This window comes from Taeniopygia guttata, chromosome 1 (assembly GCF_048771995.1).
Source record: "Taeniopygia guttata chromosome 1, bTaeGut7.mat, whole genome shotgun sequence".
In the NCBI taxonomy this organism is placed as follows: Eukaryota; Metazoa; Chordata; class Aves; order Passeriformes; family Estrildidae; genus Taeniopygia; species Taeniopygia guttata.
In genome coordinates this window covers 38,342,180-38,368,493 of record NC_133024.1, presented here as the reverse complement: position 1 = coordinate 38,368,493, position 26,314 = coordinate 38,342,180, and the positions used below count along the sequence as shown (strand labels likewise).

The 26,314-nt window shown below is 42.3% G+C and overlaps 2 protein-coding genes across 4 annotated transcripts in view; one reads left to right on the top strand and one right to left on the bottom strand.

Annotated features, from left to right (window-relative positions):
- MTMR2 (myotubularin related protein 2) overlaps window positions 1-3,953 on the top strand; it is a 61,510-nt gene extending 57,557 nt beyond the window's left edge. For all 3 annotated transcript variants that reach the window (XM_030269632.4, XM_072927285.1, XM_072927278.1), the window contains 2 exons: window positions 813-989; window positions 1,978-3,953. In XM_030269632.4, coding sequence (XP_030125492.1) covers window positions 813-989; window positions 1,978-2,139 — 339 coding nt within the window. In that variant the 3' untranslated portion in view covers window positions 2,140-3,953. The remainder of the gene's footprint in view (window positions 1-812; window positions 990-1,977) is intronic.
- A 179-nt stretch (window positions 3,954-4,132) lies between these two features.
- Window positions 4,133-26,217, bottom strand: CEP57 (centrosomal protein 57). The gene is made up of 11 exons (XM_072927318.1): window positions 26,039-26,217; window positions 21,580-21,736; window positions 18,433-18,612; window positions 17,999-18,120; window positions 16,974-17,090; window positions 12,927-13,004; window positions 11,686-11,790; window positions 11,449-11,526; window positions 10,865-11,106; window positions 7,367-7,511; window positions 4,133-5,997 (listed from the first exon to the last, which is right to left on the bottom strand). Exons 1-11 carry the CDS (start codon window positions 26,105-26,107, stop codon window positions 5,761-5,763), a joined length of 1,530 nt encoding a protein of 509 aa, XP_072783419.1. The 5' UTR covers window positions 26,108-26,217; the 3' UTR covers window positions 4,133-5,760.
- Between the last annotated feature and the right edge of the window lie 97 nt (window positions 26,218-26,314).

Below are 26,314 nucleotides of genomic sequence, written 5' to 3'. Positions count from 1 at the left end.
TGTACATCCAGACCCAGTCTGGAATTAGAAGGAAAACAGTGGCATTCACTCTGTCTCACCTACCTAAAGATGAAGCATTCTGTCACCAAAGGCTGCAGCCTAACAGCACAGAGGTACACGAGGGCAGTGGTGTGTGGACCTGATGTGATTACATGTGATAGAACATCAGTTAAAAATAACCATAAAAACTAGGTGGAAAATAAAAGTGATAGCATTTTACTATAGTGGAATCAGTGTCCCTGTTTCTCTGGAGTACACAGTGATTGAATAATTGTCATTTCCAGGGAAGAAAATCTGTATGCTGTTTACACATGGGCTTGGATTTTTTTTTTAAAGGCCTCAGCCTAGTGAAGTACTTAATCTAGAAAGTACTTCAGCACTGGTTTCAGTGGGAGTATTCACAGGCGTAATTATTCCACTAGATCAGGGCCTAAGTCAAATGTTTTCTTTTCTTCCTTTGCAATTAAGTACTCCAGCAAGTCCTCCAGGAGCACTTCAGAGAAGTGAAGTTTAACTAAAGCATTGGGAGTTCACATGCCAGTGTCCCCTCGCTGTAGCAGTGGTGATTCCTGATCTGTGTTGACAGCTGGGTGGGTCAAAGGGGTTGTTCCGTGCCAGGGTGTGTGTGCCTGCCTGCATCCATGTGCTTTGAGTACAATAACCACATCAAAAGAACAGTTTGGGTTTTTTTTTTTAAGCTACAAAAAACAACCAGCTCCACATTAATGACAGGCATATGGCTATGCTGCTAGTTTGTAGATAGCTGGGATTCGTATGGCAAATAAAGCCTCCTCCACCCCCTTCCCTTACAGAGCCTTCCAAAAAAGACTGTATCACTTTGGTCTTACATCAACAGCCAACTGGAAGACTTTACTAACCCCTTGTACGTGAGCTACTCCAACCACGTCCTGTATCCCGTGGCCAGCATGCGCCACCTCGAGCTGTGGGTCGGCTACTACATCCGCTGGAACCCCAGGATGAAGCCCCAGGTACGCCTCTTCCTGCTCCTGCTTCCCTCTCTGCTAGTACCAGTCCTGTTACTTTGGAGGTCAAGACCTTCAGGTAATGTACAGGCTTACGCTGCCATTGCTTAAATCTGAAAACAAACGCCTAAATTCAAATGCCAGCAGGAGCAAGCACCACCTTGAGCTGCCTAATGCAGGTGGTCAGCTGGACGTCACCACATTGTGAAATCTAGAGGAGCTGAAGATTCCCAGTGATCTGGGAAATTTCTCACTTAGAATGTGGGAATAATTATCTGAATTTTCTTTACAAAAGATCCTAAAGCCCCCAAGACTTCTGTGAATGTGGGGTTCTATATAGGAATTTTGGGGCTGTATTTAAATTACTGGTGATGGGGACCTGCTGCTTGCTCTGGCTGCCTGAGGCACAGGGGTCTGACCCCAGCCAGCAGGGGAGCTGGCTTGCCCAGGGCAGGCATCTCAGACTAGCACTCTGAGCATGACCCTGAAGGCTGACATCACTTTTTAGTAGAAAGGGACAAAAATTCCCAATTGCCTCAGTGCCCATCTGCAGGTAGCAGTTTTGCACATCTGCAGTGTTAGAGACAGGAACCCAGCAAACACTGTGCAGTGCTGACTGTTCAACAGTCAGAACTACATGAAAATATTTAGAAGAATATGGCTGAGTTTTTTCCTCCCAAGCCCCTGAAATTATGTCCAGGCTGAGATGTCATAGCAAGTGTCCCTCAAAAATGTCAGAGATCAGAGTTTGGCAACCGTCATCTTTCAAAATACATACAGACTGTTTTGTTTAGCCACCATTGCACTGTGCATGTTTGATCCAAATAAGCAGCCAAGAGCCAGAGCAACCACTCAGGTACCTGTGGGCTGGAGACTGGTGACACTCGTACCTCCCTCCCTTGTAGCTGTCTGTAAGGTCAGCAGCAGTTTTGTGCTTCAGGCTCCCTCTTCCCCACGCTGACCTCCCAGTGTTCAGCTGCACATTTCCTTGCAGGAACCTGTTCACAATCGCTACAAGGAGCTTCTGGCCAAGCGGGCTGAGCTGCAGAAGAGAGTGGAGGAACTGCAGAGAGAAATCACCAACCGTTCCACCTCGTCCTCGGAGCGAGCCGGCTCTCCCGCACAGTGCGTCGCTCCTGTACAGACAGTTGTATAATACAGACTTTTTTTGCTGATTACCTTCCCAGGACCACGGGGGGCAGCTTTTCTGAAACCTCCTGGATTTCCAGCATGGTGCCTGGGAGATGCCAACTTATTTATTTATTTCTCTCCACGGTAATTTATTAGTACTGTAGCACTAGAGAAAGCTTAAAGCAAAAACCAACACAGACAAGACCCCCCTATGCAATTACCCTTCTCAGTGGCTAGCTTATAATACAAGCCAATTGCACTTGCCACCTGTAAGAAGCCTGGAACTTGCTCTTTGTTCACTGGTGTGCTGGAAATCACATGGCTTGAAAGAGTTTGTGCATGAGCACGAAGTGCCGTGGAGGAGAAACATCTTCTCAGAAGTTTGAAAGGCCAAACCTGACTTTGTATTGGAGCCTCAGATGCAGCTGTGCCATCCCACACCCTCCTGCACAGCGGAGTCAATGAGGGCGTTTGCCAGCACACCTGGACACAAGCAACAGCAGTGTCTGAAACAAGTCATTCCCTTCACCTCAACCTAGAGCATAGGAAGCCATGTAAATGATGCCTTATTGAAAGAAACGGCAGCTTCTCCCAAAAAAACACTGTGGTAGAGGAGCGACAATACCGTGACAAAATACAATGATTTTGTAGGACAACGTTTCCTTCCATCTCTGCAACTTTAGAATCTCACTTATGGTTTACAGTGGGTGTGCCAGGATGCAACTTAAGCACCCTTATTGCAGAGGGGGGAGCAGAGTGTGGCTCCCCTGGGCTTTCCACAGCTCCTCTGGCCTCCAGTGCCTCATAGTCATCAGGGGAAAAGGTAGTGGAATACCAAGGGGCACATGTGAATTGCTGGGATCAGCCATTACATTTTGCTTGGGTAAGCATATTTAGCAATTTTAATGCTTCTGTGCAGGGTTATAGTGGTGTACTTATGGTATTTCAGCTTTCTGCTAACTCATGGAAGCAACTGTGCATCAACCAAAGATGCCTTTCTGCCTGCATTGCAACTGCTGCTTTAGGTTTTTCTGGCAGGCTGAACAGCTTGGCCATTTTCTAAACCCTACCTTTTTCCTCATAGTCTGCTTCAAGAACTGGTGTCACTCAACTAAATTCAAGCTGAAATTGAATTGTAATACAAAAATTTACTGTAGGAGATACAACACATACTTGGTGAAACCATGACTGCTTCCTTGCTCTTCTAAACAGGTAGGCACAGGGTTGCAGGGAGGGCTCTTAGAGCAAAGGCAGTTAAGTGTGCGCAAGGCTGCTTCTCCACCTCTCTGCTGAGGAGAAGGGGGTACTGCTTGGTGTGGGTTCCTGTGCTGCTCTTTTAGGATCAGATCTAGACTGTGGTCACCTGTTAGCTGCTATTCCACTAGAGAAGGATTTTTGAAGGGAGTGTAAGAGCCGACCTATTTCCACCTAAGAAATGGCCTTTCAAAAACCACATTCAGGTAACAAGGCAGTTAGCAGCCATTTCCTCCTGCAGTCTCCACTTCTGCCTGCTCTGCTGCTGCCATCACCACACCATGCTTACAGAGAAATCCACAGCCACCTTCTGACAGGATGGGTAACAGGCTGCACAGCATCACCACAGTTGTTATGGGGTAGCCTGTCACATTATGTAGTGCAAAGAATCCACACAAAATACTTTCTAAGGACTTGGATTTGCTTTGAGGTTAAAGGGCAGGTCTGCTCTTAACCTACAATCACTATACAAGATGGTTTAAAGCATTATTCTGTATTGGCAAATTGACTATGTGTGTATATTTTGTTTTTTGATGAAGGCTGTTTGGTTTCCTTAATGCTAATAAAAATGGATAAATGGATAAAGTTCCTGTGCTCTTATTTTCAACTATGTGGTTTTCCAAAGGACTTGCAGGACATGCAGACATTAAATAAATAGCACTGCAAGTTCAGTGTGTGAAATCTGAACCTCTCTCATTATTCTGTAGAGGGTATTTCAAGTTGCTAATGTTGAAACTCAAGTCTAGAATGACAGAAAACCAAGATTCATCTTTAGACAAGTTTCATTTATCCCATACAGACCAGTATTAATACAGATACAGCGCTTAGCTGCTCAGTATTATAAAAACAGAATCACAGAATGGTTTGAGTTGGAAGGGACCATCAAAGATCATCCAGTTCTACTCCCCTGAGTGGCAGAGACATCTTCCACTAGACCAGGTTGCTCAAAGCTCTATCAAACCTGGCCTTGAACACTTCCAGGGACAAGGCTATCTCCAGAGGTCCTTTCCAAGCAAAATGACCAAGTGTAAGTTTCAGCTACTGATTTTTTCAGGAACCCTGGCACGAACTGCTCTTTAAATGTTTACTCCAATTATACCTAGTTAGCAGCATCTAACAGCAGCTAACACCTTATGTGCAAGGAGACAAGCTGGGTGGATCACCTACAGGCAACAAACTCAACCCCTTTCTCCCTTGCTGACCCTGCAGTTTCCTGCCTGTTCAGCTACAGGCAAGGGTGGACTACTCTGTCTCTAACCTTACTGCAGGTCTCATTCATCACCCTGACCAGGGAGAAGTCACCTTGCCATGAAAAGCCCACTGCTGTGGCACCATGCTGCAGCAAACACCCAGCTAATATAGAGGCAGTGCAGCTTTCCTACAATTCATTCAACAGGCAAGCTGGCTTTATTATTTTTCAACTGTATATACAGGTAATCTGGGTCTTCTATACATTCCATTAACAGGAAATTCTGTACATTATTAACATAATAAATAACATTTAATCTGCTGTGCAAGTCAGAGCACAAACTTAATTGCACTACTGCCAAAGTTGATAGCTCATCAAAGCACATACTTAAGTTAAAAGCAAGATGCCAGGACTAAATGGCACGATTGAGGCACTTGCAGTTTAAAACACTTGTGTGGTTTCTCTCACTCCCTTATCACCCAAAGCTGTTGGCTAGAGACAGGTATTACCCCCTAGCCTACAGCATTTTCCTAAAGCAGGATTTCTGTATAAAAATTTCACTTGATCATTAAGCAATGTAATTCATAAGTTACTTTGCTCTTTTTCTGAGTACTCAAACATCCACTCCCACTGATGCTGACTAATGCAATGTAGCAGATCAAGAAGCAGGGATGCCTGTTGTAGAGAGCCCCACAGAACACCTTTGAAGGGGTTTACCTGTTCTCCCTCAGACACTCCCAGAGACGGAGTCATTGCAGCTGCACACAGAACAGAACTGACAAATGCCCTCACTACCCAGGACTGCAGCACTGTTTTCACACAAGATGCATCCTGAGAGGCCTCCTGGATCAACAGCAGGAAATGGCATTGGCACATCACACACACACACCAACCCATGTAAATGTGCAGTGCTCGGTGTGCTGGAACGAAATAGAGGGACTGCTGGAACCATAACACAGGGAACTGGGGGAACCCTACTGTTAAGGTTCACTGGCCCTGTACCTTGAAAATGGAATGTGATTTAAGCTAGACCATAATATATTCAGTCAAATGCAGGGATGGATAGTCAAGAGCCTGTAAGCCTGTATTTCAAAAGTGTGCTTAGCGTACAGTAGTCTCTTCCACACAGCAAGAAAGGCAGCTGCTTTAGATCCAGAATGTGAGTTTGGTTAGGATGCTTCAAGAAAATCTCCTGCAGAAGAGTCAGAAGTCCCAGCTGATATCATCTTCCTGTAGTGAAGTCTTTATGGTCTGCATGTCTCTCAGCAACTGAAGATTTTTCCGACTCTTTTCTCCAGGCTTCACTTTGATAGGACCTGCATTCTTTCCTTTTGTGGTTATTGTAGTTGTTACTTTAACCTCACTGACTGGGAACCTGCTGTCTTTTATTTGTTTAGCAGAAGTCCTTCTGGACTTGCATTCTCTCTTAAGTCTCTCTAGCTGAAAGAGAAACCCAAAGCAAAACATTAAGAAGTGATCTTGTTTTAGTTTTATGTTCAGCAATTCTTTCAATCACCTGAAATATCCCACCACTTATCTCACCCAGGTAAGCAAATGGTTGTTTCCAAGTTGCACTGAACAATAAATACTTTATTTTCCTTACAAAGCATTTGTTATATTTGTATCTTTAGAGCTCTGTTTAGCTTACAGTGATCTACCTTCTCTCTAAAAACTGAGATGTTCGTTATGGGGGAACACTGCCATCAGGAATGTAACATAAAAAGATGCAGATGAAAAAAGTTGATTTATCATTGTTACCATCCAGTGATTAAAAAAGAAAACAAAACAAGGGTTTTTTACATACATACTAGTAATTTTAATAGCTAGTCACTGTCAGAGATGTAGCTTTGAAAGAAAACCAGAGCTCTGCTAGGGTGAAAAGGTGGTATCCACACACAGCTCTGTAACATCACAGCCATGTGAGTCTCGGTAGTCCCCAGCAAAGACTGATTGGGAACTGGACAGTCTGAGGTTCAGACACATTCATACACCCAAACCACAACATGGGTGGCTTCTATAGCTCCCCTCTCTGCAGGTGGTGGTGCTCTTGCCTTCTAGTTGACAGCATGCTGCAATTTTCCTAAACCCCAGCTCCAAAAACTTTTGCCAATAGCACATGCAGCATGATTACTGCTGAGAACTACAGGACATCTACTTCTCTGCAGAAGTTCCTCTGAAGAGCATAAGATATCAAAAGTGAGTAATGCTTCTAACAGCAAGCATTTCACAGGTCCATTCTGGATGTCAGGTCTCAGCATGTGTTTTGTGTATAAGTTACATCAGGTGAGGTGAATCGTGCTTTGTATGAACTGAACCAGATTAAACACATGGGGTTAAGCTCTTTGAAAGAAATTCACCAAAATTAATGAAGACAAGAGAAAACTGGGAATCAGTATGTTTTATAGCTTTGAATGAAAAAGCTACACTAAAACATTCTGAAAATTATAAAATAAGCAAAACAGATATTGCGAGTCTTAAAAAAAGCAAATAAAAACATAAATAGGTGATTTACTCCAAGTAAAGGAACTGTTCAACAATGTTCAAGAGACAAGAGGAGTCTTAAAATTCAATGTGAGAGCAGATGCAAAAGCCCTGTGCAGGAGTGGGCACAAGGGTGACAGAAAGGATGTTTCTTCAAAAATACTGGGATGGATGGAGGTATGCAGACTAACTTTGGGACATCAAAGATAGAATTAGACAGTGGTACTCTAGTTATTTCTGCTTTATGCATTTGCTGCTAGATTAGGATATAACATAAGAAAATCCCTGCTTATCTACAGAAGTATGATCACAGGCAAAGGAAACTCACCTGCAAACGATGCTTCCGAACTTTGCTGATTTGGTCTGCCTTTGCTTCCATCCTTTCCACCAGTGTCTCAAGTTCCCTCTCCAGATCTTCCCTCACTGCATCACTTGGGGCTTCCAGGATGAGCTTTGACAGCTGCTGGTGGTCACTAGCACACAATTCACAGAACAAGGCTTGCATCAGGTTCCATTGGCTTCTACATCTTGTACTCAGTTCAGAAACAACCCTTCTAGAAAACCACTGCATCAGCAGCCAGACATGTTCAACATGCCATAAAGCAGTAAGAACAGTGTTGCTGGTTTGCAGCATTATTACAGTAGCACATTGTGGTGGCAGGCTGCTGCAACACTGAGTCTCAATAATTTAAGTAGCTTACAACTACAAAATGCATATTCAAAATGACCAAATAACCCTTTGAGAGCTTGACCTCAGCACTCAATATTATGTCTATCTGTACCTACTGCAGCTGTGCAATACAGTAACAATTTATGTTCTGTTAATCAGGACAAGCAAAACACCCAGAAAAGCCGTCCTTTAATGGATTATTTGTCCAGATCCTGCTTTTGGCTAGGATAGTTGTCATTTTTAGTAGCTATTACATTGCTGTATTTTGGATTCAGTATGAACGTAATGTTGATAACACCAATGTTTTCATTGTTGCTCAGCAGTATGTACCCTAAGCCAAGGCTTTTCTGTGTCTCCTGCTATGCCAGTGAGCAGGGGCACAAGGAGCTGAGACAGGCATGTATCTGGGATAGCTGATTCAAACTGGCCAAAGGGATAGTCCATACCATAGAACATCATGCCCAGTATTACAAACTAGGGAGAGTTAGCCAATGAGGGACAACTGCTGCTGGGGACAAGCATTGGTCAGCAGGTGATGAACAACTGTACTGTGCATCACATGATTTTTTACCTTGGATTTTATCTCTCTCCCTTTTTCATTACATTTTACTTTATTTCAGTTACTAATCTGTCCTTGTTCCAGCCCATGGGTTTTTCCCTTTCCCAATTTCCTTCTCCATCCCACCAGAGCAGAGGGGCAGGGAAGCCGCTGCACGGCGCTTAGCCACCAGCTGGGGTTAAACCAAGACAGCATTTTCTGGCATGCAACGTGGGCCATGAGGGGCTAATGACAGGTCTGACCAGAGTGCGTGAAGAGAGATCTTTGCTAGGCATCGCTGCAGTGGTTAGCAGTGGCCGGTCGCAGTGCTGGTTTATGGTGCCAGGGAATGCGTGCCATTCCCGGGGGAACGGGCGTCCCGCGCGCTGCGGCCGCCATCTGCCGGGGAAGCGGTGTAATCACACCTCGCCCTTTCCCGGCTCGGCCCACACACCTTCCTTCCCCTTCCTTCCCCTCCCGCTCCCGGCTAATCACAACAGCCTTTGGGCACTCGCAATGGCCCGTGGGACTTAAAACCAGCGTGGTCCCAGTGCTAGGATCCAACATGGTGCTGAAGGGGGCTCAGATCAGGGGAGGATTTGCGTCCGGGGGCAGTGAGTGAGCAGCTGCTGGTCAAACCACAGCACAGAAAGCTACCTTCTACACTAAAGAGAGGATATAGAGGGTACACACCACAGGGAATCCCGCGTTCTGGGACCACAGAGAGAACATCAAGTGGGATGGAAAACCCATACCTTGACCCTAGAGACTCAAGTATGTGAATTGCAGGGGAAAAAAAGCCACACAAATAGGAATTCTTCCAAGGAAGCTGCTGATTAAGTCTTCAGTGGGCAGCTCCCAGACAGAATGGCAGGGCTGATGCTATTCCTAATCCTATGGAAAGGAATTCTAATTATTTTTTACAGGAAACGGAGAATCCTAGGACCAGTATTAGAGGAGCCCCGTCTCCAGCCAGGTGCAGAAGGACAACCAGGTTTGCTGGGCTGTGTGGATCAGATGGCCTGGGCACATCAGCACCATGGGAATACAAGGCTTTAGCAGATCCTGATGCACAGTGCACCCTAATGCCATCAAACTGTACAGGGGCAGAACCCACCTGTATATCTGGAGTGACAGGGGCATCCCAACAGCTGATGGTCTTGGAGGCTGAAACCAGCCTGACAAAATGACTGGCAAAAACACCCCATTGTGACTGGCCCAGAGGCTCTGTGCACCCTTGGCAGAGACTGTCTTGGGCTGGGGCATTTTAAGGACTCAAAAGGGTACTGTTGGGCTCTCCACATAGCTGCCTTGGAGACAAAGGAAATGAAGCATCTGGACCCTTCTGATGTGGGGCTGCTGAAGGTCAAAGAGCAAGAGGTGACAGAATGATTTGGGTTGAAAGGGACCTTAAAAATCATTGAGTTCCAAACTCCCTACCATAGGCAGGGCCATTTTCAACTAGAATAGGCTGCCCAGAGCCCCATCCAACCTGACCTTGAATGTCTCCAAGAATGGGCATCCACACCTCCCCTGGACAATCTGTACCAGTGCCTCACCATCCTCACAGTAAAGAATTTCTTCCTAATATCTAATCTAGGTCTGCCCCCTTTTAGTTTAAAGACATTACCCCTCATGCAAACACTATACACCCTTGTAAAAAGTCCCTCTCTTCTAGCCTCCTTCAAACCCTGGAAGGCCCCAGTGAGGTCTCTCTGCAGCCTTTTCTTCCCCAGGCTGAGCAACCTCAGCTCTCAGCCTGTCTTCAAAGGAGAGGTGCCCTTTGACTGTCTTTGTTGGCCTCCTCTGGACTCTCTCAAGCAGGCACACATCCTTCTTATGTAGGCAGCTCCAGAGCTGGACAAGCCTTGCAGGTGGGGTGTCTCCAGAGCAGAGGGGCAGAATCCCTCCCTGGCCCTGCTGCCCACGCTGCTCTGCATGCAGCCCAGGACACGTGTGGCTTTCTGGGCTGTGAGTGCCCATGGCTGGGTCATGTCCAGCCTCTCACCCACCAGCACCCCCAAGTCACTTCAGCCATTCAGCTATCCACCACCTTTTGCTGCCCTGAAAGACTGTAATGACAGCTGAATCCAAAGTCATGGACTAAATTAACTCAATGGACTAGTAAAGGGATAGTCCATAGACTACCAAATGGTATCTGTGTGTACCTGCATCAAAAGACTGGAAAGCTGATGGTGGTTAACTGGGACATATTGGAAAGTGTGGGGCTTGGGTAGGATATAAATGGAACAATATAAGGGGTGAATACTGCCCATCCCAACACGGGGGAGGGGGGCGTGTGTGAGTGGCAGCGGGGTCCTGTGCTGGCTAGGTCCACAACACAACAGCCCACTGCATTTGGGGCTGGGACCACACTTCTCCTTTGCCTCTTTTGAGATTAATACTGCTGCACATAAGCACAGGTCTGGTGTTCAGCCTGTTTAGCAGAGCCTCTAACTGCAAGGAGCACTGATGGCCTTTGCAGCCAGCAAGATTACATTCTAGAGATTTCCTAACTAAGAACCTTCTCAGGCAAAGCTTCCCACATTCAAGGCAACAAGGAAAAAATATGAAACATCTGCATTCATAATCTGCAGAAGAATATATGCCACACTCACAAACTCATCTGTCCCAACTCATCTTGTAAAGTCAGCAACACTTCTGAGAGCTCTTCCTGAGATGAGGACGAGTCCATTGGCACGTATGGCTGCCTGCTTTTGCTGGCAGGATGACCAGCACTGGTGGGTTTTGCTGGACAATCGTTCACCACATGTCTGTTACACAAAGCTTTCGAGTGATGTTTCATCAGGTGCAGCACATGTTGCACATTGGCAGAAACCGAATGACTGGGACTGGTAGACTGAAAGGAAAAGAGATTTCTTTCAAATGGGATTATCAACGACTTGGTAATACTGGAGAGTATTTAAAAACAGTGCCACTTTTACTGACAAGAATGTAATTTTTGTTTGAATTAATATGCAGTAACAAGAACATCTTGTCAAGCAGCATAGTGCAGGCCTATTTTTGGAAATACCAGCTCAGCTAGCTGTCAATATCCAACAAGCATGTCAAAGACAATCTGTATGAAAAGCGTCAAAGAAAATTAAATGATCTGACCACTGGGTGTCAGAAGTGCACCAACCCGAAGTGCCTTAAGGAGCTGCAGCTACTGAGCTCTAAGCTTTGGAATTAATCAGCTCACCTTCCCAGCCACAAAGGGTACATCACCCAGACACAACCTGTAATGGGGCTGCAGAGTAGAATGTCTGACAGAGCATTTCTGGAAAGAAAGAAAAGACAAGTATTTAGCAAAAATTTATACTACAGCAAACACCCTTTCCCTTTACTTTGTAGTAAAAGAAGCAACCTGCTCCCTGATCACATGCACGCAACCTTATTTAACTCGTTAGTAATTGCCCTTCTCTATCCCACATCTTACCTTTTCTGGCTGCTTAGCTTTTTTCCTGGGTTGTCTTGCTTTTGGAGAAAGCAGTGGGGATGCTGCTTGAATCAGCAGTCTGTTGGTTTCCAGGCCTGTCTGAAGCTAAAATTGAGGGAATAAAGCCAATTACTGATATTATATCAATAAATAATCAGAGACAGTACAAGCAGAGAACTGCAAGAATTTTTAAAACATAGGCTCTCCAGAAGCAAGAGCTGCAAATTTTTAGGATATTTTTGCAGTCAAAGGCCAACTTAAACATTAAATACTTCCTCTGTTAGCACTACTCATCAGTAATCCTAGCAAATTAGAGAATTAGCCTTAGTCCATTAGCCCCATGCAGGCAAGTGCCAAAAGATCAGCTGTGCTTTACACTTGGCAAGCTATTGGGGAGCTCAAGCCACCCAACCATGATCAATTGATCCCATGACATGCAGTTACTCCTTCTGTTCTATTAAATTTGACAGTAAAAACAAACTCCAAACAAACAAACAAAAAACCACAATAACAAACTAACCACCAAATCATCTACTGAAAGAGTTAAGGTTAGAACTTCCTGTCGACAGTGAGGATCCTACCATGCTTCGCTATTCAAGAGGCCGATATGGCATGGCTTTAGAAATCATGTCCTGAAGAAGCATTTACAGCACAATTTTTCACTATTAATTTGAGGTACCACTTTCCCCATCACACCAAACTTATGGCAAAGGTTAATGTTAGAGCCTAACACATTATGTCCGCAAGTCTCCAGCATACAATGAATGCTTAATAAACACCACACTTTCAGGTTAGAAGACCAGCCAGCATCCTTAAGGGCTCAAAATCAAGAGTATGTTGCCTCTTTTTTTTGCTTCCTTCTACAATATTTTAATTACAATTATGAAGAAGGGGGCCCATTTGTTGACTTTGATATGTTGAAAGGTTCCCATGTATACTCATTCATACATCCATAATTATGGATTAGTCTGAATTTCTACTCCTCTTTTCCAACTTTTAGTAAAGAAAGCAAAGCTTCAGTGCACATGTAGTGATAGAAGGTTTCCAAAAAGCTCAGAGAACTTCAGAACACTTGGTACCTCAGGCAAGAGGGAAAACAGAAAAAAAAAGACTAAAACCAGGATTTCACTATTCTGTGAGGCATATGGGGGGTACTTTCAGTAAGCTTAGCTGAAAAGCTGATAAAAAGGAAGAGCTAATTACAGTGCATACCAGTACAAAATAAATTTCCTGTTGGTTACCTCAGCTGCTTTTTCCTGAACAAGCTTCCTTGCGTGTTCTTCCTCATGAAGCTTCTGTTCCAGCTCTTTCATTTTTCTCTAGTCAAAGTTGAATCAAAATAATAGCGTTACTAATGAAACAATTTTTTTTCTTTCTGAAGCCTACAATATTAAGGGATTGCACAAAACTGAGTTAATCTTACGACTTAAGGATAAATGAAGACTTGAGCATTAGAATGACTGCTGATGTTTTGCCTGTATAGGCATAAATACAGCAGTCAAAAGCTTATGCTTAACATTTAAATTGATTTTTCTATTCTTACTTTCACAATTGGTATCTGAAGTTAGGTCACAGACAAATACACACAAAGCAATACACAAGGCTCTTTCTCTTCAGTTTTAAAAACACCCTAGACAGTAGGCTGCTTTGTGTACATGATCCTCCAAGATTCTGTACTACAAAAGAGCTAACAAAGACATGTCATTATAAGGCAAGAGAAGACTCGCTTTATTTAGACCACTAATGGTATTTTAGCTAAAATCTGTAACTTAGACTCTTACAAGAAAAGAATTTTTTTAACATCTAGCCACCTTCCTCATAAAGAAGAGGGAGGAAAGGTTGTATGATGCCCCTGAGATACCTTTAAATAAAACTGAAGTAATTTCATCTTTTTATCACAAAAGCTTGTAAGGCCTCTTTTGAAAATCTTTTTCAAAGGAAAAGGTTAATGGGGAAAGCACACATTTCTTTGTAAACCTCCAACAAAATGAAAACATTGTTTAAACAAGATACACTGAAATTCCCAATGTGAAAGTTATCAAATAACTTTCTGGCTTTATACAGCACTGAAAAAACAACCCAGAGCTCCAGTCCCCAAATCAACTTCTCTTCCCCCAAAGACTGATAATTCACAGAGCCACTAATCAAACTTAAGGCAGAAAATCATGTTATAGACAGTGACAGCTGTATTTATACACTTTTTTGTTTATAAATTCACTACACTGAGGTACTAAATATTTCAGTTCTACTTTACTTAAGCATTAACTGCAAGAACAATGTAACAAGCTGTTGTACAAAGGGGCTAAAAGGCAAAAGCCTGGATAAATATTGAGGACAAAGGCACTATATAAAGGAACCAACTTTTTCTTTTGAATGAAAGAATAATTCTGATGATTTTTTTTTCATTCAAAACAAATGTATTCCAGGTAACTTAATCATCTTCTGCCCTTTACAATTATTGGCATAACTCTTTTTATCTATGTGGTCAGTCTCGAAGACCTTATATTAACATCTTAAGTCTGACAGAATTTTTAGTATGACAATTCTGAGGAAAATATTCTGTTTAGAACTGACATGAAAGATTGACATGAAGCTGGGCCAAGGCTTTTATTCTGAAATGAATGAGTATTCCCTCAGCTACCTGTTCAGCTGCAGGGTACAGTTCAAACTACACAGCAAGAATATATCTTACTGCATCATCTGTGACACCCCCTTAGAAATTATATATGAAACTTAGATTCCCTAAATAACTTTTTTTCTTACTTATAGAAGAAGGTATTATGCAGATTACTGGATTGTCACTAAGAGAGGCCCCAGAGCCAAGCAGGCAGACCCTGCCCTGCAGTGCTGCCCATCAGTGTAAGACCGCACTGCAAGCAGCAGGAAGCAGACTGCAGGTCAGCACTGGGCTGCCTGAACATCCACGCAATCATCAGGAGCCACTGCAAAAGCTTTATTGACAAAATAGAAATACAGTATTTCAGCATCTCTTTCTGACGTGTTTTGTAACAGAAAATGAATTTCATGCAACCACCTACTCATAGAATCCCAAAATCCCAGAATGGTTTAGGTTGGAAAGGACCTTAAAGGTTACTTAAGTCCAAGGGACACTTTCCAGTAAACCACGTGGTTGCTCAGAGCCTTCTCTAAACACATCTCGAATGTTTCAGGAACAGGGTATCTACCACCTCTGCAGACAATCTATTCTGGTGTTTTGCCCAATCCACAGAACTGGGGGGAGTGTTGTTTTAAGTCTCACTGTTAGCATTAAGATCAATTACTATGTTGTTGAAAATGTAATCCACACACACATTAAAATTCTGGCCGTCTGGCTACAAACAAGACCACAGCCCAAAGTGCACTTTTAGGGAACAGCCACATTTCTTACTCCATCTTCAGACACAGACATGTTCAGATCTTCTCAGTCAACTGTCCAGAGAGTGCACTGCAGGAGTGCACAGCTAGAATTATTTCAGGTCCTAGATTTGCTTCAAAATTGAGTGAATTTAACACGCAATTCCTCTAAAACACAATTGCTACAACTACTAATTTCTAAAGATAAAGAATTAAAGACCTCTAGTTTGATCCAGAAAAGAACACCAAAAGAACCATAAGGCTGAAGTTATTTTCACTAGCCAAGCACAAAAAGACAACCCAGTCTCAACAAACTTCAGCTACTACCAGTCAAAAACTTAGTAAAAGCCTTTCAGAGGGAATGCCAGTTGCTGAGCAGGTTATTTCAACTCTAACCCTGGAGGAAATCACTGCTACTTTCAGAGTACAAGACCCAGGAGACTCTTATTTCTCTTTGCCAGTGTTTGGCCCAAGTAAACAACGCAATCCCTTGTACTCTGCAACTGCAGCTCACCACACCAGGGTGTCAAGATCTTAAAAAGCTTGTTGCAGCTGCTTTGGCAGCTTCCAAGGGACTTCCAAGAAAAGTTGTGGTATCTAAATGTCCTACAAGCCAAGCAGCTAAAGATTTGCCACCAAACATCTCCTTATGTACTTCTGGAGAAACACTTCACCACCTGAGGTAAGGGCTGGTGTGCAGGGTAGCAAGCCTATGATTTTGATAGAATCCAGAACTGCCATCCATAATACTACAATCCAATCATGTGCTATCTGGTCCTTTTGCAGGAACAGGGAAGAAATTTGCAGAAGAAAGCCTCTCCCTAGTTAAGTTCTCTCTAGTTTCCAGGCTTGGGAGATTTGTGGCCTCCCTTATAGCAGCAGAGAGAGGTATGTAGGTGGGGCATCAGAGGCCAACACCACAGGGGTTACACAGAGATGTATGGGGTTTGTGTGGTAAGGCACTGGTAGCCATGGGGCTGTAGGGGTGGCTTCTCTGAGGAGCTGCCAGAAACTTCCCAATGCCAACAGAGCCAATGGCAGCTGGCTCCAAGACAGGCCCGCCGCTGGCCAAGGCTGAGAGCAACAACAATGGTGGCAGCACCTCTGGGATTAGACTTCAGGAGGGGAAAAAATCCTGCAGGGGAACTGCAGCCAGAAGTGAGGAGTGAGAATATTTGAAAGCAGAAGCCTTGCAGACCCTAAGGTTAACAAGAGAAGTGGAGAAGGTACTCTAGGTGCCAGAGCAGAGATTCCCCTGCAGCTCATGGTGAGATTGAGTTTTATTTCTCACCATAAAATTATGAAAATTATAAAAATTCAAGGGTAAACCCACCACAACACAATATAACCAAACGCAATCATGTTGAGTTTGGAGAAGCTATTGATTCAAATAGAGTCCTGAAAAGGCAGACTGACTCAAACCCACAGGGAGTCACGCAGTGCTAGAGGCCTTGCAACATGTGGCCACAGAAGTCTGTACACAAAACTACTAATAATTGTGCTTCTTAAACAGGAGGGCTAGGAGGAAAAAAACCCCATCAAATTCATACAAGTCAGGGTGAATCGCAATAATAACAGAAAATAATTGCTAGCATTCAGTAGCATGGAAGGCAAGTCAAGATCTTAGGAATGGCTGCAATCTTACAATGCCTAGGCATCAACTAAGCACAAAAGAGGAACAGAAACAGACTATTAAGGCATAACAAAACTCCAACTCTTGCAATGCAGTGCAGCACCCCAAAGCCTACACTACACATGTACACTTGCAGCAATAACATCAAGTTTCCATAACACCTCAGTTTAAAACAAAGTTTAGTTGCTGTCTTGCTCTAAAGCACTGAGTTTTGCTCAGGTCTGCTACTGCCATAATCTATGAAGTCCAGATTACAATAAACAAGATAAATCTGATACAGTATCCAAGACAAATGACAGACCTCTGCTGTGGACTGCATTGTAGTTAGTCTGCTGTACTCTTTTTCCAGTATATCCAGCTTTTCCAATTTAGACTGAACATGTGATTGGTCAATAAGCCGATTTCTCTCCAAGAAGTTCTTGAAGGGAGAAGTGAAAAGAAAAACAATTATAAGCACAAGAAAACAAGACCACCTATAGTAAACATCTTTGTAACATCTTTGTGTCTGGAGCACAAAGGAGGTCCATAAACAGTCCAAAGGAACTACCACTTCCTCTATGCAATTTTAGATGGTGCCACAATCAGGGAACAAACTGCACCACTGGTCCACCAGTGGTGGGGAAACAGACATCTGAGAGAGGATTCTGGAGTCTCTCCTTCCTCCCAACTCAAAACATTAAAAAAAAAAGCAAAAATTAGAAATAGCTTTCTTGATTATTTGTTTCCTTCTATTTAACAGACTGAAATAGAATAACCACAGAGACCAATGAACAGATAGCTGTAGGCAACTCTAGAGCCTATATGTTTTATATGCCTATAAAACAAAATTAAAGTTCATTTTAGATTTAGGCAAAATCCCAATCACTGATGGCTGAGAATGTTTGGGTGATGACAGGAAATATAAATTTTACTGTTATTTCTACAGAATCAGTATTTCAGCTCCAATTCAGCAAGAGCAGTACTAATAAAGAAACTCTCCAAAGGCCTGAAGACTGCAAACACAAAAGGGAGGGTGTTTCCCAGTGGCACACAGGTATAACACTGGAGGATAAGGACAAGCTACTGCAGTAAGCCAATCATGCAGAAAAACAATTCACATTAATACCAGAGCCTACTATTGCCTTAGAAACAGGTGTACAAAGAAAATACCAGGGTCATGAGAAGACTGGTACATTTAAGTAGGGAAGTTATCCATTCCCAAGAATATGAAGGCCAGCTGAAGCAGACACCCACACTTAAAGGTATAAAAATTACAGTAACTAGGAAAAATCATGACATAATTAATGACTTTTATGATTTAACCCTGAGATAGTTTTGGGAACACACCTGTTTCTCCAAGAGATGCGACTTCTCATTTTCTGCATGCTGGATCATTTTTCTCATGTAGTCCAGCTGTTTCTCTAGAAGTCTGCATCGAGACTCAGCAGCTGCCAGCTGCGAAGTCAGTTCTGAAGATAAGAGAAGGCAGAAAGTAGAAATCATGCACTGCTTGTTCCTGGGATTTTTTTGTTGTTGTTTTCAGGACAGTTTCAAAACAAACAAGAAAAGGACAATTTAAGAACTTGCATATTATGCCTAATGAACTTTTGTATAAAAACCCCTAAAATGAAGAATACCTTAAAATTCTTTCTTTGTAACTCCTAATGTCACTGCAAATTAAAAGATGCTGAACAAAGTAAATTAAAATTGGTTAATGCCTTTATAGGAATCAAGTTTCATCCACAATGTTCTATAGTATCTATATACAGTTTGCAAACAACCTTGATTTTTCTTTGACACTTCAGTCTTGTCCCGTTCTTTGTCTTGCATTTGTTCACTCAGTATTTTTTTAAAGTTTGCTGTTTCTCTGCTGAGGTGTTTTACATTCTCCTCTGCCTCAAACCGTTCCAACTCCAGTTGACGAATTTTTTCTTGGAGATTCTTCAGAGCAGAAAATATTGCTGCAATTGAACAAGTACCTTTTGTTAGACACCATTAAATCATCACTTCAAGACAACATTAAACTTGAAATGTTATTACAAAAGCATGTAATGTAAAAAGGTCAGAGTGTTCCTTACCAGCATCCAAGAGTCCTTCCAGGAATTAAGACCTGTTTCCCTTTAAATCATAACTGATTCTAAAACTAGTCTCAAACAAATAGATGCCCTTAGTGCACACCCTTCACCTGACACATTTGGGAAAGATACAACTATTTCCCAGAACAAAGCATATGAATATTGTGTCAATTGAGAACAGTGTATCCTTTGACCCTTTATCAAAAGGAAATGAAAAGTCACAACTAGATAGTAAAAACAGTGGCAATTTTCCATGTTAATATTATTCCTACCACAACAAATACACAAACAGTATTCCCATGAATGGCCACACAGCATAGTAAAGGTTAACAATGAGAAGGGCTATAAAAGTGCTTATAAATAAGTGGACTACTTTTTTAAATCTTCTGTGTTTTGTGTTCCCCTCTTCCATCTAAAAACATACACCTCCTTAGTGCTGAACCATTTTGCTTTTCTGCTGCACTCCCAGCTTTAGCAGTTACTAAACAAAACCTTTCTATACTCTTCACCAAAAAAGGAAAAGCAGTTGTAACAGAACACACCTCACCTTGCAATTAGACCATCTGCTGGTAATCTGATGTATTACCTGTCTCATAGCTGGGCTGTTTAATTCTGTGAAGGGAATCATAACTATAAGCCCTTTCCCCTGTGGAGTGCTGCTGAAGTTAAACATAACATCTGTACACACAGCTCAAATAGCAGACTAATCTGCAAGGTCACATTAGCCCACTCCTTTGTGCTTAAATCCACTCCAGAGAAAGCATGTACCTGTAATAAAGCATGCTTGAGCACTGGAAGACTTGGGACTGCATATTGGTTTGGCCATCAGATAACACAAGAAAAATTCAAAAAGCATTACCAAATCTTGAAGTGAATAACAACAAATGAGAGTATCACATCAATGCAAACCTGTTCAGTACATAAGAAGTAGCAACAGCAGTCACAGTTAAGGGGAAGTTATTGATAATTTGGCCCTATTTGCAATATCAGAACCACCAGTTGCACCCTCTTCTCTATTTACTGTTCCTAGGATTCACTTGAAATGGGCATAGCTGAAACAATGAACAGGTTTGTTACTATTATTGTTAAAAGCTACATTGAAACCTCTGTATATACACAATAATGACTAAAAAACACAGCAATTAAGCAACTCAAGCAGTGACTAGGTAAAGGAAAAACCCAACGGGCCAAGTACTATTCAGTCATTCCTGTTAGAGTATTAAAGCCAACTGTGCATGTTGACACACACATATAATACAAAGACATTAAACCCGCAATAAACAGAGTTTACTATACTCAATTTCAGGATTTTTCAATAAGATTTATTTAATATAGGGAATAGAAGGAGCAATGAGGACCCTCAAGAACAATCATATTTTGCCATTTGAAATGAATTCCCACATCCTTAAATTTACGCAGCTATACACTCCAGAATATCTCTGCATTTTTAAAAGCTATGCAAAAAGAGAAACATACTGAATCATCCATGAGTTGGATTAATTTTTAAGTACATTCTCACACTCACTTGCACTTCACTTAAACATTTTTTGAAAATAAAAAAATGGATACTTTCTAAAACAGGATATAATTTATCTGACTGTCTTCCACCACCCATCCTTATTTCAGAGTTGGCAGAGTCACTGTTAGAAAAAAAATTGCCAAGTGAAAACTTGGAAGTCAAAACTTTATTGCTAATGCAACATGCAGCACACTCTACAAAAATACACCTGCATCAGTAATTCATAAGGAAGCTCTTTCCTGCACATCCAATTTTTCATCTGTAAAGATTTTTTTAGTTTTGTGTCAACAGCACTCTGAAAACTGATGGCCTTGAGAGTATATACTACATTTTAAATAGTGCTGCAAGAACTGAGATTTCATCTTTAAGGTCATTAACATACAAGTCCCTAGTAACTCAGACATGAATTGTGTTACTGGAACAGGGGTTTGAGGCTATCACCCTGATTTTTTACTTAGCTTGGGTAATATTAGGATTTATCCTAAACATTTCTCACTTTTCTCCATAAGGAAAAAATATCAAGCAATTCATACCTTTAAGCCTCCATAACACTCAAGTCTTAAAGGGAGCATTTCTAGAATGACCCTGAGCCAAACAGCTCTTCAAAGGATTGGTCCTGCTCTGGTCTCCCAACACCTCATGATGCACCTTGTACGTACCCCAAGGCAGCTCTGGTGTAGGAGTCACTATATGACAAACTAATTCACTAAAACAAGCAAAAACTAACCAGGAACAGTTTTTTTGTTCATGTCCAGCATGTGAAGGGAGGGAGAAGGAATAGCCTAGAAACAAGAATAAATGGGAGTAAAATTGCCTCCATTTTTGGTGTTGTGAGTACCAGTTCAGCACTTTGCTGAAGCCTCCTCTGTAACCTTTAAGTCTTCACTGATATGATAAATACTCACAACACATCCTTTGTCCATGACAAGCCTTCCCATTTAAACAGGACCAAACCTCTTCCTTTGCTGCAAACCATTGTGGGGACTAAAATCTCCTTATTTCTAACCCAGCTAGGAACTCAGCAGAGGAAAAGCTAAAGGAGAGGAAGACTGAAGAAGGGACAAAAGACCTGAGTAGTTAATGAATTTGTACTGACAGACAATTTAACAATTCTCTACTACCGAAGAGGAGAGTATGTCCCCATGTGTAAGATAAAGTTTATCATCAGGTGTTCTTTGGAAAGAAAAGTGCCAAGGACCTACAAAACAGGTGACCTGGACATCACTGGGAATTGATAAAAGGATAAAAAGACTGTAACCTTCATAGGTGTGGAAGACGCAGTATTTTACTACGATTTGGAAACATGTAAGAAAACAACTTTGCTGAACTATTACCTCTGCTGTGGCTTTCGGGATATGGAATTACTGGTTTCCATGGGGAACGCTGCAAATCTGAATTAATAAATGGCTTGTGCTTTGGATAGTCTATAAATGAAGCTGAAGAGAGTCCATCTGTGGCTGATGTAGAGCTCTGAGTGTTTTGCAGGTCATTCTGAAAACAAAATAAAGCTGTTATTCAGCACATTTGTTTCTTTGTCACCACAACAAAAATAAAGAAAAGTAAGATTTTATCAGATGATGTGTAGAAATACTGCTACAGGAGACTCGTATGTAAAAGGCTGTACATCCTAGCCTTAGGATGTGTCATTTTAAATCCAACTCCCCCTCCACTAAAAACAGTATCAACCAGAAGAATGTCTTTTCCTTACTAGTTTCTAATTTATACTTTTTTTTTTCCATTTACTTGTACTGTCTACTACTTACTGGGAGAAGGCAACCCACAATCTGCTGGAAAACAAACACCTTCTTAATGTCTGCTTACATCTACTGACAAGATAGTGCACTAAGGTGGCCAAACCTGATAAGGCACACCCGGGACCGTGGTCCTGCACCCCCTGATGTAACACAAGAGCTCACTGACTGCACATGGGGCACAGGACACTGCAGCTGGGAAGGGGAGGTGAGAGCCCAAATCCCTCCAACTCCACTCACTTTCTTATTCATTCATTTTCCTTAACTTTCCATTAGTAAATGGAACTTCACAAGACTTCACATGCAGGTGACTTTATGCTACACCTGATTAGTGGTATCAGCACTGGAAAACCAGCAGATCACATCCTGCCTCTAAGCAGTAATGTACTCTTCAATCAGCTTCAGACTGTTCTGAAAAATATGGCTGTAGAAATCATGGATTTCCCAGCAGTCTGCACCAATTCTGCAAACACCTGCTGTGCTTTGGATGTTGCAATGACCTGAAAGGGCCACCAGCTGGGAAGATGCTCTTCTAAACAGAGGAGACATGGCAGAATTGTGCGTTTATGGTTTGACTCAAAAACTGTCTACCTGGCCTAAGCTTTAAAATACGTATATACAAATTAGATGAAATGCTTATTTTTAACTTCTCCCAACTGCACCCATCACTAAACAGTTCAGTGATAAGATTTGAAAGCACCCTAAGAGAGGTGGGCTCCAGGCAGATGTAAAGCTCCTACTGCTTCCCTGTTCCTCAGTAAGTAAAATGAGCAATTGCTGATCTTGGCAGGGTGTTTTTACCCTTTTGCATACCAATCATCGAGAGCATATAATGACCTAAATTAAAATACAGAAAGTATTAAGTATCTCATAGCAAATTACACAACAGCTCAAAATGCATTATGAGGAGCCAAATACGGGGGAAAATATTAAGAAAAGTTTTAAGTTATTTAAAGCCCATACACAGCTGATTTCCTCTTATAAACACAGTGATTCATTGTGAGCAAGAAAATCAGGATCCGAACTATTCTGAGTGTATAAATTGGTGTTTCTAAGCAGTTTTATTTATTAACAGCTTTGCAGTTTGCTTTTATAATGTTTTCCTACACAACATAACAGCTTTTCTCAAAATAACTGCATTTGCACACACATTTTCTATGACAGAAAGTGAATTAACACTAATCCCTAATCAAGAATATTTTAATAAAATTATTTTGAACAGGTGTTTTATTCATAGACACATTGTTTCACACTCAGCAGCCTCACAAGTCTAACCAGAACACATGAATCCACCTGATCAAAAGCCTGTTAGGTGCTAACATCAAAAATGTCATCCGCGTTACAGGATATGGCATTGATGAGCACACAATAGTAAGACCAAATGATGGAGTAAGAATGAACCAAGCAAAACACAGCAATTCTGCAGCAGGCAATACAGGAACAGCAGTAACATAAGCTTCAGCAACACAAACAGTAACCATCGATTCAAATATCAATACCCTGTCTGCCACTGACTCAAACCAAAGGTACCCCATCAAGCAGTCAAAAGAAAAAGGGGAACCAGCTTGAAGCCAAAGTAGGGCTGACAGCATCACAATCCTTCTAGATCTCACTATCATCTTCTATGTCTTCACAGGTAAAGTCTTGTCTAAAAATAAAATGTAACTGCATAAAAACACCAAAGTAAAGGAATTCTTCTGTTTGTTTTTACTGCCATAAGTAACATTTTTCTAGCCAACAGCAGACTAACCAAAAGAAAAAGCTGGTGTACTCAAAATCCTGGAGCACCGAAGTAACACAAAGCAAAGCAAATTGAGTCTTTTGGCTGGTTACATGTCTTCTAAAGTCCACCTGGATGCAGGCAATAGGCGCTAATTTGAACAGTCAGTAATAGTAATTTGAATAGTGTAATAGTCAATATAGATACCGGCTTCAGATAGCTACTGAAAAAATTTGTGTTGGAATATACTGTATTAATACACAATCACTCTTTTTTTCCATCTAAATAATTTGCTACCACATATATTTTTCTTACCTACTTTTAAGCAAAAGAGTGGCTTATATTCAGTTTCATAAATAGCAACTTAAATCATTTGACTGAATACTTTGGGAAAGTTTACCAAACAGCATCAAGGAATTTCCCATCACAAAGCTCAAACATCACAGTGATTCTCTGCTCTTCCCCCATCTCTCAAGTTTAATTGGTTTTTAATTTAATTTAAATTAAAAACCATTCAAATTTGTTCCTGCTCTTGGAATGTCTCACTGATGCTCTGATGCTCAGGAAAATAAAAAAAATCAGGAAACTCTATATATTTGTTCTGAATCTCAGCCAGATCGTGTTTGCTAACTACATCTCCTCTCTTTCAGGGTACTCCTCATAGTCTTTAAGCCACACTAAAGCCTCAGAGTAGTAAATGAAGAAGCTTAGCAGTCGCACAAGGAGGCAAGTGCATCCTATTATGTAACAGTGAGCTGAGCACTTCTTATCTCCACAGGTCTGAGAACACTGCCTTCCAAAATTCATGGTTTTCACCACTGCATATCAGCTGCCTCCTCAAGCAGAAAGAAGGGAATATTGAAAACACAGACCAGAGATAACTTAACAAATCACCAGCATAGGGCCCTCCCAAAGCTCTCAAAGGCTAAACACAGTGGGAGGAAAACAAAGACATAAACTCATACAGAAAGTTTTTAAACAAGGATTAAATTAGAATGGGTGCTATTGCAAGTTCTCATCTGGGTGCTCAAAACCAAAAAAACAAAGAAAAAAAGATTGATACCTGGCAATGCTTTAAGCAGCACACAGCAGCCTTTGCACATGGTTTAAAAAAAAAAAAAAAAAAAAAGAAAAAGCCAACCCAGGAAAATTATGTAGGGAATGAGAAAAAACGCAAAAATAATGAGATACTAAATGTAGTGATTATAAAACATCCAAGTACCTAGTCATTCAAACTAGGAAAGGGGGGAAGGAAGGACAGCTCCTATCACCCGCAGGCCAACTTAAGTGCTGGCTGTGCCTCCCTGATAGAGACTGAGTCAGGAGCACTCTACATTTCAGTAACATTTCTAGTTAAAAGCAGACATGAGAAAGTTAACTTAGTTAAGCAATGACATCAAATGGAGAGTAATTTTTGCTAACTACCTACCATGGAGTACCAGATGTATACAGTAGGTAACTTTTTTCCCAAAAGTTTTGTTTGGCTAACCAAATTTATTAAATAGCCTACATTTACCTACTGAAGACTGAAACAAGTCTTCTGACATCGCTCTCCAGGCATGCTAGAAACAATTTTGGTCAGGAAAGAATCCTCAAATTCCTCTTGCTGGTCCAGGTGTAAGTATGGGAGCACACTGCAGGGCAGGAGACACCCAAGAGAACCCCACGCTGGGCGCTCACACCCAGCAGTGAGACCCCAAACCCGCACAGGAGCGGAGCAGCCCACTGCAGGCTCTTCACCGCGTCTGCTCCTTCAAAACGCGTGCAAGACACAACTTCTCACGCCAAAAACAGCCAAAACAAGGAAAAGCAACTAAAAACGCTACTTATTCCAGAAAGCTGCAAACATCACTGAGCCCGCCCGCCCCGAACAGCTGAGCCCGAAGCCACGGCCCCGGGACACGTCTGGGAACAAACCAAAGGCAGCATTTTGTTCCATTCACCTGCAAACACCATCTCCAGACGCTGGCGTGGGGACAGAAAGATACTCAATAACAGAATATCATCTTTTTTTCTGTCGCTTTAGAAAACATGCGCGAATGCACCACAGATTTACACATACATATATACATGCAAACATATACACGTGTGTATATATGCATGTATACACACACATACATACATATATATATACATACGCACACATAAACACCTATACACACGCGTAAATACACACACACACACATATATATACACGCATCATTTAACAGACAAGCCAGTTCCCACAGCCTGTACGGCTCCCGGCACGCAAGCCGCCAGCCCCGCACTGCCCGGCCGCTGCCCCCCGGATTTCACAAGGCGCCTGCCCGTCCTGCTCCTCACCGCGGAGAGACGCTCTCCGAGCCCCAGCGTGTGCTGTCGGCCGCCCCTAGCTGCCGCCATGTCGGCCATAAGGGAGCCCGCTCCGGCCCATGTCACTTTAAGGCTCGGCACCCGCGCGGCGGCTCGCTGGCTCGCTTGACTGCTATCCCAGCCTGCCAATGAGAAGGGAGGACCGCGCGTAAGTCCCGCCCCGTCTTCCTCTCAGCATTGATTGACACGGCAATTGTCCAATAAGCGAAGAGCGAGGGCGCCGCTCGGCCAATCGAGAGGGACGGG